The 21,432-nt window shown below is 36.3% G+C and overlaps 1 protein-coding gene across 1 annotated transcript in view; it reads left to right on the forward strand.

Moving 5' to 3' along the window:
- LOC137398012 (golgin subfamily A member 2-like) overlaps positions 1 to 21,432 on the forward strand; it is a 52,195-nt gene that overhangs the window by 7,880 nt on the left and 22,883 nt on the right. The window contains exons 5-19 of the mRNA XM_068084110.1: positions 122 to 242; positions 1,426 to 1,500; positions 2,047 to 2,212; positions 3,537 to 3,780; positions 4,645 to 4,740; positions 5,180 to 5,279; positions 6,656 to 6,851; positions 9,615 to 9,794; positions 11,842 to 11,985; positions 12,450 to 12,552; positions 13,066 to 13,165; positions 13,494 to 13,603; positions 15,729 to 15,920; positions 16,153 to 16,322; positions 17,678 to 17,832. Of these exons, the coding sequence (XP_067940211.1) occupies positions 122 to 242; positions 1,426 to 1,500; positions 2,047 to 2,212; positions 3,537 to 3,780; positions 4,645 to 4,740; positions 5,180 to 5,279; positions 6,656 to 6,851; positions 9,615 to 9,794; positions 11,842 to 11,985; positions 12,450 to 12,552; positions 13,066 to 13,165; positions 13,494 to 13,603; positions 15,729 to 15,920; positions 16,153 to 16,322; positions 17,678 to 17,832 (2,152 nt within the window). The remainder of the gene's footprint in view (positions 1 to 121; positions 243 to 1,425; positions 1,501 to 2,046; positions 2,213 to 3,536; positions 3,781 to 4,644; positions 4,741 to 5,179; positions 5,280 to 6,655; positions 6,852 to 9,614; positions 9,795 to 11,841; positions 11,986 to 12,449; positions 12,553 to 13,065; positions 13,166 to 13,493; positions 13,604 to 15,728; positions 15,921 to 16,152; positions 16,323 to 17,677; positions 17,833 to 21,432) is intronic.

Here is a 21,432-nt window from a genome sequence, read left to right on the forward strand (position 1 = left end):
ATTTTTCATTGCTGGATTTTAATTGATATAATTGGACACATGGATGACATATAAAAGACCAACAAAAAGACAAACACTAAGATTTATACATAAAGATTGATGTCATTTGCTTTGTTTGTAGGCAGAGCATCTCTCAGAGTTGGAACGACAACTAAACACAAGTGAGAGTGAAGCAACAGAGAAATCTAAACTAGAACTGTCTCACACTAAGGAACAGTTGCAAGTACACATACAAACTATAGGTACGGGCATTTTTGTGAAATTTTTAACCATTTTATTTGATATTAACTTTGTTTCTCTGGCCAATGCAGACAAAAGCAAATTAGGCCATGCAAAAAAATAGAATGATAGCATAATAATCCATTAGTATTTAAAAAATAAATTATCAAATAATGACGGTGATTTAACTCATCATATAATGATTTAATGGTATCGAATGTTTTAGATAGAGGATAGGCAAGATTTTCATGTCTGTTATAAGTTTATTTTTTTGTATATTTCTTTGCATATGTTAAGATACTATTTTCAAAAATAGTATCTTACTGTTTTTGGTATTATTTTAGTTCAGGTTTTGCAGATTCCGTTTTATTTTAGTGGCATTAGAACTCCTAACTCTGCAATATATTTGACAGCTTTTGATTAGTCCAGTCTTTGCAATTAGCGAGCTGAGTGGCAAAATATTAAGGGTTCCTCGAATTCTGAAAGCTTTGTGCACACGCTGTTGAGGTATACATCAGGGTTCAGATTCCAATTGCATGTTCGTTACGATTTTATGAGAGCCTGGTAGTTTGTCTGTTGGTTGATGTGCACGATATATATGATAAGTCCATTAAGTTGATAACATTCGATATGGTCCAAGCATTAGCAAAAGACGTCCCCTGAGATCTTTGTAAACCTTCTAATGCTTTTACGATAACCGAAAGCTTGTGCTATAGCAACTACATTTGGTGTAAGCTGAAATGCTTTTAATAGATTGTTTCCTGGCTCATTAATAAAGTATCTATTGTGTAGGCTGAATATTGGTGAATGTGATGTGTAGAGGATAACTCCAAGTTAGTACATACGTGATAGACTGAAAAAATGTTTTGCTGAACAAAAGCATTCTCATTAATTCATAGCCGGAAGCTGCATACAGTAGATGACTCCAAATTTATGGATATGTACTGGATTAAACAAATGCTCATCATTTGACAAAAAGTCTTTATTCTACATTTTGTGCATGCATATCCTTATGTATATCTTATGGATTTATTTTATCATGATGGTATGTATGATTATCATTTTATTTTATCTCATTTTAATCATTTTATATCACTTAATGAATTCATTTTATCATGAGGGTATACATAAGGAATGTCACAGAATACAAAAACCTCAACAACAGCGATAAGCGTCAGCAGGTGTTAAATATCATTCTGTTTACAGGCATATTAGTAGAGGAAAAACAAACTTTACAAAAGCAGCTATCAGTCACACAAAAACACAGCCAGCAGAAGTCTGGTAAGTCAGTCTATCTCTTGGTTTCATGCGGCTGCTTGTGTGGTATTTCTATCTCTTCTGGTGTAGACGTTGGCCCTTGCTATGCCTTTGTTCGCCGGTCAGACTATTGAACTTTGTTCATACATCAGTGTCTGGACCAATATATTTTTGCATCACCGCTTAACTCAATTACTATGCATGTTTTGAATAAAAAGATACCATGTGTAGCTAAAGGTTTGTAACCGTAATTGAATTAATATAATATATAATATAATAATAATATAATATATAATATAATATATATAATAATACAATAAATATAAATAATATAATAAATATATAATAATATAATAAATATATAATAATATAATAAATATATAATAATATAAATAATATAATAATATAATAAATATAATAATATAATATAATAATATAATAAGTAATAATGTAATTGAATATTGTTAAACTGTTTCGAGCCGTTTGGGTTTTTGTACTTATTTTAGTATCGAACTATTTCAGAAATTAATCGATGACAATGTTGATGTCATACTGAAGTTTGATTTTTAGATGAGTTGGAAGATATTACCAGCAGGCTGAAAGCATCCAGGCTTCGCGTCGCTGACCTTGAAAAACAGCTCGCTGTCTCCAACACACAGCGTGCTCGTGCTGAGACAGCGTCAGGAGACAATTCCAAACAACTCGAGAAGCTAAAACATGATGTTCACACAAAAAGGTTGGTCTGGTATTTTTTGATTGCGGCTGACCAGGGTTTTTTGATTTGAGCTTCATTTCTTTAGTTTTTTTCTGTTTGCATACTGTACTATTATTGATATTTTTGGGAATTGGGTGATTTTTCACTCGTTTTCCTACATATATATCTTAGAAAAGCTACCTATTTTGTCAAGTAGGTTGATGATTTTTGCCACCAAAGTTGCAAGGCTCTGCTCAATGTTGTGCAGTTTAGGGTATGCTATATGGAAAGCAAACTTTACTAAAGTATTCCACCTATCTTGGTGCATTTCTGAATGTTACTGTCGCTCAAATACTAACACTTAAGGTGCAGCACTATCTGATGAGGGCTGCGTAGCTAGTACGTAGCCAGAGCTCATTAACAAAGTTACTGACCTTGAAAGCTATGACCTGCTTGGTCATAACTGTTTGACAAACCTGCTATAGTAGTACAGAAACAGCTATTGATGCTGCGGTACCACCTGTTCGATTAGTTTAAGCATTATTTTGATGAATAAAAGATCGTGGTACTATTTTAATTATTGCCATCTGTATTATCATAATCATCATTATCTTTATTATCATAAGAGCAGTGTCTGTCCATCTGAAGCCACATCAAAAATTATGAAAATAGATTGCCTTGCACAGGAATCAAACTCGGATACTCCGGTTAACAGACCGGCGTGATAACCACTACATCATTCGGCCGCCTTGTCACTGCATGAATTAATTATGCATATTACGATCTCTTTCAGTGCACAGACTGCCAAGCTTACTAGTAATAATAAAGTTTGCAGTTCTAACTCGTTTCGAAATAGTAAATAACTTTGATGCAGTTTTTGCAAGTCGTAAGTATTTCCGCTTTACAGACGTTTTATATAAAGCATCCGACATTTGTCAAGTTCGAAAATTTTTTAATCCTATGAAAAAAAATGGTCTTGGTCTTTTTAAGTTCTTTTCATAGATTTTTTCATCTGTGTTCAGCTATGGTGCCCCTAACATTGGAGCAACAGGTTGGGCCCAATTCCCAGAGGTACTGGTAGTGACAGAAACGTTATCTGACTCCAAATTGCTCTCGCTGCCAAATCCACAAGACTTTAGTGAGAAAAATAGCCTTGATTCTTTTTCAAAATCAGTTTGTAACAGACATTCTATAGGTTTCACTGTCAAATAACAAGAAAACTTACAAATCTAGCTGTAATCTTTCGCCTAAACTATACAGGGACAATGTTTTAGTTGAAAGCCACTCAGATCTATGCTGTTTATTTGTTTTTTTTTTGGAAGTCAATCTTGGAATTATCTGGAATATCGGAGTTTCCTGTTTACAGTCGAGACCTTGAAGAGGTGCTCGAGCAGCGAAATCAGCTGGAGAAACAGCTACAGTCAAGGGTGGCTGCTAATGCTGACCTAGAGGCCACTATTACAGATCTCAGAAGTAAACTAGAGCTTTCAGATGCATACATTCAGCAATTAAATAATGGGGAGACCCCATCTACCCGTCCCGATCTTTATGCTCAGCAGATTGAGGAACTCAAAACACAAAATGTACAACTACATGAAAACGTGTCACAGGTAGGCCTGCAATCATCAATGCATTATAGATGAACTTGGACAAAATTCTTGTAAATTATATCAGAAAGCATTAATATTTTTTGTATCGTTTGCAATTGTTTTTATGTTTAAATGGTCTCTCTGCCAAGATATTTCAAGATGAAAATCATCAATATTTGATCGAGTTTAGATGAAAACTAAGTGCGAAATGACTTAGTTGCACGGCTGACTGTTTCTTTTGTTATTTTGATATCAGCTATCGGCGTTACAGTGTTACTCGTCTCTGTTCTATCGGTCTCTTTGCAACTATGAATGTCATAATCACACTTTTGTTTTATCTGAGCGTTTCAACCGCTATCAAGTTTTGTTGATTTTAATCTTGAAACATCGTGGCATTCAGATCACCTCAAAAACAATCGCAAGTGATAGAAAAATACTGATACTTTTTGGAAAAGTCTATTAAAGTTTGGTGCCAGTTCATCTTCAACCTTGAATCAGTATTCTAGTGTTAACACTTAGCGCTGTAATAGTAATTAGATTTATGCTTGTCTGACCTGATTTGCTTGAACGCTTGGCTAGAGGCATACTTTGTCTTCATGAATACTCAATTATGCATTTATTGGTTTTGAGTATAACTTGATACTTCTGTCTTGGTTGTGCTAGCAACTGAGACAGAAGTCTCAATTGCTTTGAAATCTTACGACACCAGATTGCAACTCGTAGATCACCACGATTTGAAATTTAGTGTCGTAAGCTTTGCTACTGCACTGTCGTGAGATTTGCTAATTTGAAATCTAATGTCTTGAGATTTGCTAATTCGCAAAAATCTCCACATATGTCAACTCGTCTTCTCCATGACTAGCATTCAATAATCATTCATTATAGCTGGAGGACTCCCTGCAAAAGGCCCTGTCTGACAGAAACCAGACAATAGATCAGTACAATCATATAATCACAAGTCTGCAATCCCAACAAGAACAGGTCTGTCTGTCTGTCTACAGATCCCTCTCAATTAAATCTTCTTTCATTCTTCTAGCAGTTCCATTTCATTTAATGACTGTAATATTTGTATTGACGATTGTCTAGGTCTCTAGGATATCTTTTGAATATAGTCAAGGCCAGTTACGTATTAAAAAAAATTAATCGCCAATTGCTACTTATTAAAAACTCAATCCATATTAATCGTTATAAAATTCTGCAGCTAATGGTATGAGGTTTGTGTTGGTTTCTAGCAAAATTAAGGCATTGAATCATCACTACCAGCAATTGGCTCTTAAAATGTGAGTTGATCCCACCATTTCTGATAGCGCTGGAGCTATTTTTGGTTATGGGTGAGCGATTTCAGTCCATCAGTGAATAGGCCTGGTAAATATAAGAATAGAAATACATGTTTGCTCTACCAATCGGTTGTCTCTTGCAGGTACATTCCCAGTATGAATCTAGTCAAGGCGAGGTAGCTGCTTTGGAACAGAGGCTCCGTGAATTCCATTCGGAGAACACAAAGCTGCAAAAACAAATAGGTGGCTGTTTGTATGATTATTCATGCGTTGAACTGGATGTATAAAATGGACTGACCACACATTCACCAGTGTTACATGCTACGAATTTTTGAGCTTTGAAGTTGTGGTTTTAATTGTAGGAATGAGAAGGACGTATTTACATGATACACAGGAGTAGTTGCACAACTTCCAGTTGTCCGTAGCTGAAGAGCTCACATGCTACGAAGCAATTGTCGCATAACTCCGCGTTTTCTATATTAGCCTGTTGCGCTTTTAGCTACAAAGGGACGCATCTTTTGTATCACGGCGGACATTCCTAAAATGCGTCTAATGTCAATGTCAAAGCGTGTGGGAAAGTTTTTTCAAATTCACAAATAATATTTTTAAAACATGTGCGTTAAAAACAGAGCGGCGTAGGAATGCTGTAAGAATGTCACCAATGAAGATGATGAAAATCCAACCTCCGATCGCAAAGATTTGTGCAATAGTACGAATATTGATCTTTACATCATACGCAGCACTTCGTTGTTGATACAATGTTTGCAAAAATACCCCCCTCAAAACTGTGGTTTGAATCGCTTCAAAGAATTAAAGATGCAATATTTTAAACCATTTACATGCTAGGAAGATGAAACATACGATGAAAGTTTGTAGCATGTAACACTAGTAGGGGTATATGTATAATAATCATAAAACCTCAATTGTCTATCCCAATCACTCAACTTTGTTTCCTATTCTCTCATTGGATGAATAATTTGGTGTTACAAAAGTTGAAATGCATTTGGCTACCCTGGAAGTTATCATTTGTTGAAATTGTTATGGAAATTATGGTAACTATTGATTATGAGTGCATTGATGGCTCTTGGTTAATTTATATTTATTTGGTAGCTCTATAGCTCTTGGATAACTCTATTGCAGCTTTTTTAATAGAAATATAAAACTGTGGCAGGTTATTCCCTCAATAGTAATATGATAACTCTATGGCAGGTTATTCCCTCAATAGTAATATTATAACTCTATTGCACGTTATTCACTCAAACTTATGATAACTTTATGGCAGATGTTTCTTTCAATAGCCATACAGTAACTCTATTACAGCTTATTTATCTAATAGCAATAGGATAACTCTATGGCAGGTTATTTCCTCGATATTAGTATGATAGCTCAATGGTATTTCATTCTTTTTATAACAATATGATAACTCTGTGACAGGTTATTCACTTAATGCTTGTCATAAAATAATTTGTAAGTCTTCTGGCTAGTTAACTAAATGATTTTATTAGCACGAGGCTATTAGCTGGTTAACTCTATTGTTTGTTAACTCTATGGTAAAGGACACAGCCAAACCGAGTTTGTTTGAAGAGATGTAATGTAGTCTGTCTGGTTGTCTTTAACAGAGGAATACCAAGTGTCTGACACTACAGACAGTCCTCCAGCAGCCCCAGAAGTCGCTCAGGTCGAGCAGGCCCCACCCACATACACAGAAGAACAGGTGCAGCAAGTTCTTCAGCAATATGAACTACTTAGGCAGCAGTGCGAGGCATATGCCAAGAACTGTGATGTGCTGTCTTCCGACAACCACCAACTCTCTAGGTATTTGCCCCTTAGACTATTGTAACTACGTGTAATACTCTAGTACCCTTTGTGGTTTGACTGTACAGATGCTCCCCGACTCCTGAATGAGATACATTCCAAACGGCTCTTTGTTGAGCGAATTTGTTCGTAAGTTGTCTCAGGTCGTTATTTTGTACGAAACGTATGTTTAAGGATTATGTAAGTAACCTATATTGGTTTGTACCAATATATTGAAGAAAACTAAATAATAATAAAACGTTATACTCTATAAAGATGTGTAGAGATGTAAAGATTTGTTCAACTGGAGAGAAACAGTACTACTGTAAAAGAAATGCTACTGTATTTTCTCCAATATGTTGCTGTTCGTCGCAAATATGTTAGCTGTGTAATTACTCGGAAAGATTGATATCAGCGGTGGAAAGCCGCACTACTCAAAAACAGGCGTACAATACAAAGTCTAACTTACAGAATCGCTGTACGAACATTTTTGACATACGCACAACACCGTTTGTGTCTACCATTGTTCATAACACAAATATTCGTCAGTAGTGTAGCATCTGTATATGCAGTACTCTGTGAATTTAGTGATATCAAATGGAGTGAATTTAGTGATATCAAATGGAGTGAATTTAGTGATATCAAATGGAGTGAATTTAGTGATATCAAATGGAGTGAATTTAGTGATATCAAATGGAATGTCACGTTTTACTCAAATTTTTCTGCTAGTGGGAATTTTGGAGAAAAGTTTGCTTGTTCCAAAAACTAGACCTTCAGCAGTATCAAACTTCTGTTAATTAATTTGGTAAATCACAGACCTGTATATAAAGTTTGTGTGATTGTCTATAATCAGTTCTTTAATTAACTTCTGTTAATTTACCCTTTCGATGCCATAGACGCATAAATGCGTTTTCTATGGTCGAGTGCTGTAGACGCATAATTGCGACTTTCCCAGCATTTGCGTAGTAACTTCATTTTGTTATAACTTGTTTGAGAACTATTAACCTAAAAACGAATAATTTTTGTGTAAGTTTTACTGAGTACAGCGTGAGTCAGAAAACTGGTAATTACTCATGTCGATGATGTTATAGCCAATTCAGATTTAGATTGTCGCGATTATACAGATAATTAAAGTAGCAGCAGTGACTTTGATAGTGGTGAAAGTAATAGTTTTGTAAGAGTAAGGAACATTGTCGAGGATCGTCTTAGCTTCGTAACAATCGCTTCACATAGCTTTATCATCGCACAAAGTACAGATATATTGAATTTTTTGCATAGCAGTCTTAGATAAAATGTTGGCAAAATAAAATATGTTACAAAAATGATCTAGATAGAGTTTGAAATTGAAAAATTTTTCTATACATATCATGAAGCAATATATCGGCGATTTTCAGTAAAATGGCTGGCACTAGGCCGATAGCTAAATTTGTACATGGATGGCACTGAAAGAGTTAATTTGGTAAATCACAAACCTGTATATAAAATTTGTGTGATTGTCTCTAGTCAGTTCGATGAGCGTTGGCTTTTATCTACACTAGTTCTCTGGCAGTCTCACGCTCCATGAGAGATCATTATCTTGTCTAGAAACTAACTGCATAACTATTCCCTGTTGCAACAGGTGACCAAGTGGTGCAGTAAGACCATGTTTGGCTTCAAATATGAATATCTGGGTTCAATTCTTGTTCGATGCAATTGTTTTTTTAACGCTTTCACCCTAACTTCGGATGGATGAGCACGGCTCATATTATAGTAAATACGCAAATACATAAATTTGGTATCGTTTCAAAAATGAGCATCTCTACAGTAGTAACTTTATATCAAACTTATAAGCATAACCCCAATAGAAGTAAACTTTCTGAAGCGATTCATTTTCATTCCAAATGCAAAATTTTTACTTTTATTCCAAACTCAAATTGTTATATAGCTTTCTAGAATAATCGACAAACTACAAAACGCTGTCGCTAAACCTGTAGTTCAAACAGCGAAAATTGATTTGTCAGCTTTCTGCTAACTTTTGGAATACATACATTGGTATTAAACACTGTCTTTGGTTGTGGCTGAAACGCACCCTAAACCTAATACAATACATTATAACACAGATATGCAGCTGAATCACAACATGAAAGTCATAAGAATGTGCTTGCCAACACAACAACCTTACTTATTTATACATTAACTATGAGTACAATGAACAGCGTAATATGCTATAAATAGCTCAATATGTCATAAAGAGCAAATTTTTAGCAAGATTTTCAAGGTTGACTTGCAACAAAATTCACATTACAGTTATTTGGTATCAAAAGATTCACTATGTCTTACTCTGCTGTGTTGTAGGTGCAAAATATGTGGAAATGTGATTACAAGCTCTTAAAAGCTCAAAAACGAACAGTTAATCGCAGCCATCACGAGACCGCCGTAGATTAGATTACAGTATTACATTGTTACAGAGCACATCTCATCGTGTGGTAGTATTATGTAATTAGGGGGATTAAGTATTAACTTGCAAACAGTACCATAACATAACAGAAAAGTGTACATTTTCGAGATTGATATACATGTAATATACAACTTTGTTTTAAGTTGACTATTGAGCTTATTGATTCCTTTAGTTGTATAGTTGTATATTTCCTATATAACTGTAGGAAAATGATTGGACCACCCAATCATTTTTATACAACTGTATGAAGATGATGGGAGGCCTTATACTGTTGTACGTGACTATAGATATCGAAATCCATTGAATATGAAACTTGCTACACTCAAAGGTCTTGTTTCTTATTGCAGGTTGTTGGAGGAGAAAGAGGAGGCTGTGTCTGAGCTAGAGTCCACCATGGAGAGGATACAAGATGAGAAAGACAACTCCAAGAAGTTGCTGGAGACAGTCGAGGGAGACAAGTCAGCTTTGAGTCGTGCTCTCTCCCAAAACAGGCAACTAAAGTCACAGCTTGAAGAGTTGGAGACTAGGTCTGGATCTTTCACTTTTCGTTTCCCTGAGAAAATTCCGGAAGCAAAATTTTCTTTTGAGGCAATGCAGATTTTCCGTAAACAAAAAGACAGCACTGTTGTTTTACTCTAATTTGTGCATTGTCATCTGATCTATGGTATTGATATATATTAGTGTTGGGCCGGTAAGGAGTTATCCGCTTTTACCGACACCGAGTGATTATCGGTATCCAGAAAACCAATCATTTTCGGTGACAGCTAGTTATTTGCGGCCGGTTTGATATGGTCGGTATTTATCCGTGAAAACCTATCGATAATTGGTTATCCGGAAAGATTTTTGTATTTGGCAGGCTACAGGATTACCAACGACACGCGCACGGGAGAATCTCCTGCACAATTAGCCGCTTATGAAAGAGCTCATTTGACGTCTCACACACAATCGCTATGTAACGGCATTGAGAAAGAAATGAAAAAAAAAAATTGCGTGTGTCAATTGATGTTATGGTTAATAGCAAACACGCATCTTTGAGGAACACGCTAATCGAAGAGTCGCTCAGCGCACATTGGCAATCACAACTTTTTTCTCAAACATTCTGAAAACACAACACATGCGAATTATATTCTAACTCTTTCTTCAACGAACATTACCACGCTTACCTATAGGTATCTAGTATTATATTATGTCTTACATTGATAAAATGTAAAATTTAGTGTACGTTTTACATTTTATCAAATATAAAATGTATATCACGTTTTATATTTGATAACACCCCCGTTTGATATTTGATACGTTTGATATATTTATATGTTTTATATTTGATTTATTTCCCACCTGTGTTATATAAAAATGGGCAGTAGGTAAGCTGAAGTTAAACACACACTGAAAACCATATACCGTTCTACTGCACCGAACTTTCTTAGTTGGCAAAGGATACCGAAGATGATAAATACCGATGATACCGACACCGGGAAAACCAATAAAACCTTGCAAGGATATCCTATCCGGCACAAAATTATTGTGCCGGCCCAACACTAATATATATATACTTCCCGGCTCACCATATCAATAGCAGAAAAAGATATTCATCTTGCAATAATCTTTATTAAGACTTGTGTTCTACTGATCACAGATTCCAGCTTACCACACTTCCTCCAATCACATCACACAGCTTACCACACTTCCTCCAATCACATCACACAGCTTACCACACTTCCTCCAATCACATCACACAGCTTACCACACTTCCTCCAATCACATCACACAGCTTACCACACTTCCTCCAATCACATCACACAGCTTACCACTTTTCCTCCAATCACGTCACAAAATCTTTGAACATATTGCTTTATCCCAAACTTGCTCGTGTCATCATTCGTGTTAAAGGTTTCAAAATCTTGTGTAAACTATGCCCAGAATATTTGTATTTATCCTTCCATGCATATGACCAACTTCGTTTTTATTCTGTGACACCATCATACTACACCCACTGTCAATATTTCAGTTGATAAACTTTTTGTTACTACAACCTTGAATTCACTATCTCGACTTCTCCTCGATACTGTTAGATTATCAACTTTTAAAACACATCTGTTCAACTCACTCAATAATTACAGATTTCTGTCTTCTCATTTTTTTCTTTTGGCATGTAACGAAAAACATAATTTTATTGATGATTACCAATAAAAGGCTATACATAGATACAAGCGCCAAGTTGCTTCAGAGGGTCTTTTTCCTTCCCCTGAAAATGTTTCTTATCAAACTCCTGTTCACATGGTCGAGTTAGTTAACAGTTTATCTGTGAGATAGCCTGAGTTCCATTCAAAAATAAAATTCAAGATGCGGGCTTCCTTGTCTAATCTATTTAGTTATATAATATTAATAACATTATGTAACAATATATTATATTATTTTATATACTATATGTATAATATTATATTACCATATATAATATTATATATAATATTATTCATTATATATAATATTATCTAAGTATAATATATTATATATATTACATAGTTATCATACATTGGCTAGTCATAATTTCATTTGCTGTCTTTTGATTCACAGGTTTGTTAAAATGACAGAAGATAACATGGAGCGCTTGACTTCTCTTCAGAGAGAAGAACATATAAACAAAGAGCTCTCTGTCAGACTCGAAGAGGTCGAAGCGCAACTGGAGTCAGCCAGCAGTGAGCTATCGCAGAGCAAGAGGTCAGTTAGCTTTCTTCTGTTGGAAGTCTTAGCTCTAGGAACTTGGTTCTTACTAGAATAGTATAACTACCGGTACTCTGTATTTTGCGTTGTTATGACCAAAACTCTTTAGGTTCTTTGCTAGAACCATATACCGTAAAACCTTTAATTGAACACCATGGCACTGTATTTTTCAACCCTGCCTCTACAGTGGCGGTCAATTGGAGGCGGTGTTCAAATAGAAGTGGCGTTCAATTAGAGGTTTACTGTAACTTTTGTCTTCGTGTTATCTTAATAAGAGATTACGATTCTCCAGCCTAATGTGAAGCAGCTCTTGCATCTATTGCTGCCAGCAACTGCTGTATTTGCGCGAAGACGTAATCGTGATAGTAGTGTATGGCCATTGCTATTGCATGGTAACAATTCGTAGCAATGCAACCGGTCTCTGTAGCTATGTTTATAAGGATAATGTCTCATATATACAGTTATATATCGGAGCATGAGACCCAGTTGGAACAAGTAACCAAAATGGCTCATCAACAGGAACAGCTTGCCGACAGGATCCGACACTATGAGGCTCAAATTCAGGTAATTCTTTTTTTCTCTGCACCTGTTTGCTTCACTTCCCTGTCTCATTTATATCTCTGTAAAATTCTGTCTTCTGTCAAAAACGGCACCCTTAAAATATTATTTTTATGACTCGGATTAGGTGGGAAAAATAGTCCATGCTGCAGATGCAAAAGAAATGAATCTGATTAAAATTATGCTGATGTGTGGACATTTTCAGCACCATTAAATTTAATGTTGAAAATTCAGATCATAATGCCAGATGATGAGAAGTATATATCGCCAGCAAGAAACAGGAAGTAGTTATTCTAAACAAGAGGTAGATATTCTAGGTAGGAGAGAGGAACTAGGCATTCTAGGTAGGAAAGAGGAAGTAGATATTCTAAACAGGAAGTAGATATTGTAGGTAGGAGACAGGAAGTGGTCACTAGCAATAGAAAATAAGGAATGACTCGGTGCTGTTAAATCGAGACAGGAAATTTGGGTGACTCAGTAGATGAGGTTGGGATGTAATGCTTGTCACACTTATTGCAGGTGATGAGTGCACTACAGAGGGAGCTACACTCCAGTCAGGAGACAGTCAGGGCTCTAACTGCACAGAATTCTGAGCTTCGAGAGATGATTGTGCAGAAAAGTGAGTTTATCATATAAATAGTATTATTGGTTCGATTATCAGATAGCGGCACCACCTGTGTGACCTTTTAGCATTTGAACCGCGATCAAGTTTTGGCGATTCTAATCTTGAAACATCCTGGCAGTCGGATCACTTCAAATATGAAAAGCAATCTCAAATGATAAAAAACATCGATACTTTCTGATAAAATCTACAAAAATTTTACAAAAGTCTAACAGTTTGGCGGTACAAAGGCTATGTGTTTCTTATGAAAAGTGAAGGCTATATACATGTTAGCCTGTAAACCATCAGCATTGAGCTAACATGAATATATGACCCTTCTATGTAGGTAGTGTATCAAGGCAAGTCAGCGTTGATCACAGTCAGTCTACAGACACAGATTCTATGCAACAGACGAGTGCTAGTAGTACTACAGAGTCCACTGACCTCTCAGATACTGTGAGTATCTCTCTTTCTCTTTGTCTCGAGACTTAGTCTTTCATTAGGGTTCCCATTGATATCTTGAGAGAACCTTCAGTTTAGTCAGAAAGAACTAGTTCAAATTCTTTTTAGATTGTTTGTATGATCATCGGAGTTGTCCATCCCTGACAGTGTGAGTAGTAGTTTGAGATTCTGTAACATTGTTCTTGTTTGCAGACTTAAGCACAAGTTGTCCGCTTACCGTTGCTGTCGATATGCTGCGGAACCTCTATCTACAAATATAGTTTGTTCTGGAACATGTTTAGTTCATTAAAATTGTCATATTTTGATTTAAATAATCTGATAAGATACACTTGAAATCATTGGATTCATTTTGTAACTTCAAAATTTATGATAACCCTTTCCTAAATACTGGAAATAATTTTGCACATCAAAAAAAACAAATGCATCATATAGGCGATGCCAAACAATAAATTAATCAATAAAAAGTTTTAATTTCTGCTCTGCTTTACAAGGTACGAAAGGAAGTGTAGGCTTGTGTATACAAGAAACTGGCAGTGCAGAGGTAGTAGACATCAGACTAGCATTATAGACTAAGTGTAACATAGACTAGAGGTGGGCTGGGTAATTAGCCTCACCTATTTTTCTTTTACTAATTTGTAACTATATTTTTCCTTTTCCATTATTTCACCTCTTAACTTTTGTTTTCAAAATTTTAATGATTGAAGAAAATTCAAATGTATAGGTTGGAACTTGTTTCAGGCACAGAATCAAATATTTTCTGGAACTTACTGAATATTGAAAAACTCGTAATTTAGGGCTTTTTCGCTGTACTTCTAGTTAAATTTTCTTATGTGAGCCACAGCTATGACTGGTTGTTGATTGAAAAGCAGGTAGACTAAACCAACAGGGAGTGTCTTTATGTTTTCCATGATAGATCTATGGTAGTTTTTTTTTAATAAAAAAAATTGAGAAGATTGGTTCATCTAATCCCTGTATTCGTAATATCAGCTCATGACTTGATAATACTATTCTGATAAGCTCTGGGTGTAATCCATATAGTCATGAATGTTTCAGTCTAGCTATATTTAACATGCGTTGGGCTCTAACGGCAGCTGACTTTGCTGCCAGGCAGTTTGTGGCAAATAGCTTTATTTACTTATTTCCTAACACAACGTTCTAGAAAACAAATCCTTCGGATGATTTGATGCCCACTGTCTAAAGCCTTTTGTCAACTTGGGTTTTCTAAAATTATTGTCTCACTCGTGATATCTTATCTCCTACTCATATATTCTTTCTGTTACACCTGCCAAAAACCTGTCCATTCTGGTCACTTATTACATAGTGAGTCGCTTGACTTTCAGTATTCATTATACACTCCACTAGAAATTCCCCTGTCATACAGCCCACGACCAAAGTGATAATGGAAAAAAGAAGGGGTACTGCTGGTTGTTGAAAAAGTAGTTGTCAGCAGGAATTGACAGAGTATAGTGTAAATGAGTTGTTCGAGATGATATAAAATAAATTTTATTTTTCAATCTAAAGATTGAAAATGAGAAATGTGATGGAGGGGGCAGCATTGTGAGGAGCAATATTGTTTTGTGCAATATTTGGTGCAATATTTTCATGGTCAATGATGTCCATAAAATCATGGTCATCATCTGGAAACAAAGGGGCTGCCAAGTCCATCTGTCGCACAGTTTTATGGGTATTTTTTTGGCCGGTCTTAATTTTGATTAAAAAGGCTTGTCAGGTTTTAATGGCGATTTTAGGCCAAATTAATTTTTCTAGTTATGTATAATCCGATCAGATGCGCAAGTTTTAGGATATTGTCGACACTTTTCAAAGGCTTGGTAACATATCTAAATAGGTTTATATGTGTTTTGTATCATTATTATACTTAGATTACTCCACAGAAAAATAGTTAAATTGTTTGATGGGATTTTGGTACAAGGGTTTGAGTATGGGCGTTGATGGGTACTTTTCGGGAGTTGTGTGCACATATGCATTTATCATAAAGCTCCCAAACACTCGTTTTGCTCGCGTTTGGTCGTGGGATTATGTTGAGTCTCTGCAGCAGAAAGATTTATTTATGACAAGTTATTCTCATTCTATGCAATGTATAAAGTAACGTCCTATGCAGATTCAACAGTTAACGATGACAATTCAGCAGTTGGAGGCAGAGAGAGTGCAACTCCAGAGAAGGTGTGAAGAAACTATCGGAGAAAACACGAGGCTTTCGCACGAGCTGTTGTCGCAGACTGAGCCAGTAGCCGGAGATCGTGTGACACGGCAACAGTACGAGGCACTTAAAGACAGTCTCGACGCTCTACAGGTAAGTTACAAGTCTTGCCTTGATAGGGTTCAACTTATAGCTGTGTGCTCAAAATTCCATGATTGCGATTTATAGATCACCAAATGTTTCCTTAGTTTTTCCACTACCTATGAATAGGTGAGGCAGACATGTATTGCAGGACAGGAACAAGTGCACAACACTGCCGTATTGTAGCCCAAGCACACAGCACTGTTATATTGCAGGACAAGTACACAACGCTGTTATATTGCAGGACAAGTACACATTAGTGATGAAGAGCAAGGCAGAGATCCTTGACAGAAGTGAAATACTAGAGTATGAGAATATGCAGCTCGAGGCCGAGTCTGAGACCATTAATGAGTACATATCTCTTTATCACCATCAACGAGCTCTTATGAAGACAAGAGCGGAAGAGAAAGATAGGTAAGAGTGCAGAGGTCATTGTCTAACAAATAGATGCAGATGTTCTCTCCCACTTATATGACAGGCAAGGCAGGTGTTAAAAGCTTCTTACGTAAAACTGTTTTCTTGGTGACAAGTATGTTTATATAATGACTCATGACTTGCATTGCCTCTGATTATCATACAGTGTGGTTTTCTATTCTGGCTGCAAGTCTAAACATTTGCTTCAAAGAACATGCTCTGTTCCTATTAGTCTGGGCTAATGTGTGCCTTTTTGGGTTAATTATTAACTTTGGATTTCTCTTTGAGTGAATGGCTTACTATAAATGTACTCGCATATTAACCAACGTTAAAAAATCAACCAACCAACTAGGTTTTGAATTATAAAGGCATAAATCTAATCTCCAACAAGCATCGTGACAAAACACAAGTCTATATAAGGCAGTGTCCATTAATAATACAGTCATGCCTCGACATACGAAGTCTAAGGCATTCCGGGATTGAGCTCTTATGGCAATTTACTTGCGTCTCAAGGCACTGTTTCCTATATAAATTAACTCAATACAAATTAATCCATTACTATAATATGGAAAAAATACATTAAACAGGATATTACATTGAAAACACTTGTTTTAATTGTTTCAATTCAGTACCTATGCTAACGAAGTAAGAAATACCTATTTAGTTGTTGAAATTTACAATAAAATGTAACATCACTATGTACACTACTGTAAGCATTTACCTTCGAGACAGGCGTAGCGGCTAACGCGCAGTCTGAGCGAGACTTGACTTGACAACAGCTCATTCGGTACATCAAACTTTTGTGACGCTGCATAACAGAAACCTTGAATTTAACTTTAATTTTGCTATTTTTTTGCTGAGCTAAAGTGAACAGAAATGAATAATTGATCTGTTATTAGAGGAGTTACTAGTATGTTTATGATTGGTCTCCTTGTTTATTATACAATACAAGAACATTTCTGTAACGGCTATTGTTACAACTAGGTTTTTGCTGTGTAATTGTTGATTTGTTTTGCAATTTTATTCTTGTCTGGTTTATGGTTTTTTCTGCAAGAGTTTAAGAGTTGTAGCTAAACAAGCTATATTGTGACCACCCAAGTGGAGAACAGAAAGCAAAGTAAATGAGTATCACTATAACATGTGATGAGTCACTAACATATGATTGGCTAGCAAACACCTGTATCAAAAGTAGGTTAAAAACTGAACATCAGTAATTAAGGGAGAAGGCAACTCCTAAATGCTAGAACGCTGAACTATAAAGTTACAAACAAGTCTTAATAACAACAGTTTCTTGAAAGAATACGTCATAAAATCAGTGCACTCACAACTCATAGCAAGGTATGCTCTCTTTGTAGGTACATTCAGCAGTTGGCTGAGGAGAGGGAGAAAGTGGGTGTTAAATTAGGAGAGCTGCAAGGCCTTGTCTTTAGGCTCTTACAGGAGCGACAACTCCTGCAGTCTTATACCGCCGACTCCACTCAGAGACCTGTCGTCGATTCAAAATCAGAGGGTAAGTAAGGGTTTGCAATGGCAGCTTTAGGTATTGTGGTGAGCTTGACTGTTGCAATAAACCTTTGGTTTCTCTATAAATGGGTAGCGCTTCAAATGCTTCTGATATGGCGTAATCCATCTAGTGGTTAAGAGTGCCTGGTGTGCGAACAGAAGTTTAGTTTCCAGAAAGCACTTATCCTTACATCACTCTCCAGAACTAGGCGTGTCTCCAGTCATTCAGGTTTCCTTAACAGTAGGCACAGACATGCCAAGCCAAGATCACAGAAACGTTGTGTGCCAGTTGTGTGTGCAACAACAGTGCTTTTAAAACCAAGCGCCGCCTTCAGCAAATAAAGCAAGCACCACACTCAATTTCAAAGTGATCCCAGACTTGGTTAATAGCTGGTTGGTAATCGTTAGTAATAGCAGCTAAAAGTTAAAAGAACAATTCAAAACTAACCCGTAGTTTTAAAGTGTTTGTGTAAAAAGGTGTATATAGCTATATGGCATATAAATAAATTATTTGGTTCAAAATGTGTTTTTGTTTACTTTGATTCAAGCAGGTTTGATTGCTAGGTGAATGCTGCCACAAAATCAGCGATCTCGCGGCAGCATCCACTGCAGCAGCTTCAGTAATCCCGCAAGCGCTGAATTTGACCAACTTAATCTTTGCACTGTTTGAAAAACTCCCAAAGTCTGTTATAATATATATCATAAAATAATTGTGGTGAATAACCTTCGCTGATGCAGCATGTGAAACCACAAACTAGGCGAGCGATGCTCGTTTCCCCAAATCTAGTTTTAGGATGATTTCAGATTTCCTACACATAAGGTGCACCCTCTTCAGTAGCCTGTCTTGACAAACTGGTGTTTTTGCGGAGTTGTCCCCCGTTGAGCGGGCGAGCAACACAACAGCTTGTCACAAGACGTACTGCACCTGATGCATCAGCTGCACTTATAGGGAGTTGTTCTCTTCTGTCTATGCAGCTTGGTTGCGATGTTATATCGGTCGCTCCATTGGTAATCATAACTGATTTCGCGCAAAAATTTATGTATAAAAAAATCAGATTACAAAGTTTAACCAAAGACTGTTGGTTGTTTACAACTCTGTTGTAAACATTAGTAAAACTTAAGGATAAAATAAATTGAAAATAAAATCCATAAGAACAAATAAAACTGACTGGTACAAAAATAGAAATTAAACCGACTGAGCGCACAATTAACGACATGTTTAGTCGCTGTTGTTGTCTAAGTTCTCAAGTTCTACTAAAGTTTACTGTAGAGACTGGTCGCTGGTTAAACGTTGTAATCTTATTTTTTTCTACATAAATTTTTGCGCCATATCCGTTATGATTACCAATGGAGCAACCGCCATAACATCGCAAACAAGCCTCATAGATGGAAGAGAACAACTCCCTATAAGTGCAGCTGATGCATCAGGTGCAGTACGTCTTGTGACAAGCTGTTGTGTTGCTCACCCGCGCAACGGGAGACAACTCCGCAAAAACAACAGTTTGCCAACACAAGCTACCTGTTCAGGTACCCACCAGGCATTCGATTTCCAATAGCGTAATCTTATTCTTTATTCCACCTTCGCTTTCCAGTTTTGGGTGGTAGAGTTTGCCTTCATTGCAATACATGAGGGTTGAGATACATGATCTATTGATAGATTTTGATAGATATATTTGATAGATCCATTTGAGATACATTGCTCATTGAGATACATGGTAGAGCGTCTTTAAAATCATTGGCCCCAGGTCTCAGTCACTATTTAAATTTTTTAAGCTGCAGTAATGGAGCAATTGCCTTATAACAAAATCATTTAGTACATGCTAAAGTTGTTGTGGTGTAAGCATTTGTTGGTCATCAGTAGAGCAATTATCATGTCAGTCACATTTAGAGGACAACTCCAAGTTTATAAATACCCATTGGACTACACCAACACTTTATCTCATAAGTTATTCTCTATAGCCTTTTTTATATTTTCCCAAGTGTACCCCTTCAGATTAGACCTGCGGAATCCAAAGGTACTCTTTTAAAAAAAATAAGCTGGTATCTGTTGAAATCGTCAAATTTATTTTGGTGTTATTCTCATTGAGAATCCATTCGCATTGAGAATTCATTTCCTTAAATTAAATTTTATGCGCTGAGATTGGATAGGATTGAAATGTAACAAAGGGCACCTACAAGTTTATGGATACAACATAGAACTGAAAATATGTTTGGTCCCTTCAAGGTAACCTAGGGAATCCAACGGTATCCTTGATGTAAGAATAAGCTGTTTTTTTGCATTTTTACTTGTTTAAATCATTGTCAAATTTATTTTGGCCTCATCTTTGTATCAATTTGTATAGAAATTCAGCAATACGGGGATGGAATCCTCGAACTGAGAGTGTGTAAGAGCTCACTGTAGCTTGTTAGGTCTTATGACTTGTCAATTTTATTCGTACAGAGGATGGTCTAACAAAATAGCCGAAAAGGTTCAGTGTGCCGTTGCAGCCTTAAAATAGTAAAGGATTATGGTTAAAATGTGCACACAAGTCCAAATGCGCATTATTCACACTATGAAAACAGTGTATAACAGACTGCATGAAGTCATTTTGCATGCAAATACAGCTGTTTTAGTCAATATTTGTACAAGACTAGTAGTTAGCAGGCTCATGGTTTGTTCACTGTTTAGTTGAACTGCAACAAGGCTAATGATCTGACACTTTATCACTATGTTTCCATGACGCGCAACTTTGAGCCAATCCGCAAGTTAACTGCATCATAGAAACGGCATATATCTGCAAGCTAAGCGAGTTTTGCAATTCGCAAAACTTTATTGATTCCATCTTGCTTACAAATTATGGAAACAGCCCTTGCAAATGGTGTGCATTAAAATACCACACCAGATATTAAATTTTAAACATTTTCAATACTTCTGTCGTTCTGTCTCCATCAAGTTTAACGTGTTTGCGTCGCTAATTATTAACTTATAGCGCACAGTTTTTTACCTTTTTTCAACAAGGCGCTGGAGTCAATCTGCATCATACGAATGTCCATATAAACACTTAATTCGCATGGTAACACAACTCCAAATTCGCTTGATGCACTGCATGGAAATACAGTGTAGTGTATAGCTCGAATGGCAGGTTAAAGATAAACTTATACAACATTTTAGTAGATTTTATCAGACGGTATCAGCGTTTTTCCATCACTTGCGATTGTTTTTTTGTTTGCGGAGATCTGACTGCCAGAATATTTCAAGATTAAAATCGACAAAACTTGATTGGATTAAAACGCTAAAGAAATGAATTTTGTAATAAATGTTAAAAAGTTGTGCTTGTCAGGTTTGATTTTGTTGCAATTCACACCGGAATTGTGTTGCATTTAATTGGTCGCTTATGTGAAAAGCTAGTTGGGTTTGTTGCTTTTGATGGCTATAACACTTGAACAAATAGCAAGCGCTGCTGTCAATTCCTCTGGCTTTTGCCAACCTTTGCGTTAGTCACACATAACAGCTCACATTTCTACTCAATAAAGGCTACTAATTTCAAGTCATTGAGTGGTAGGCTCAGGCATGTGTTTTACAATGGGTGTTGACAGAGACATAAATGAGGTCAGAAATGTTGTTTGA

This window comes from Watersipora subatra, chromosome 6 (genome assembly GCF_963576615.1).
Source record: "Watersipora subatra chromosome 6, tzWatSuba1.1, whole genome shotgun sequence".
Classification (NCBI taxonomy): Eukaryota; Metazoa; Bryozoa; class Gymnolaemata; order Cheilostomatida; family Watersiporidae; genus Watersipora; species Watersipora subatra.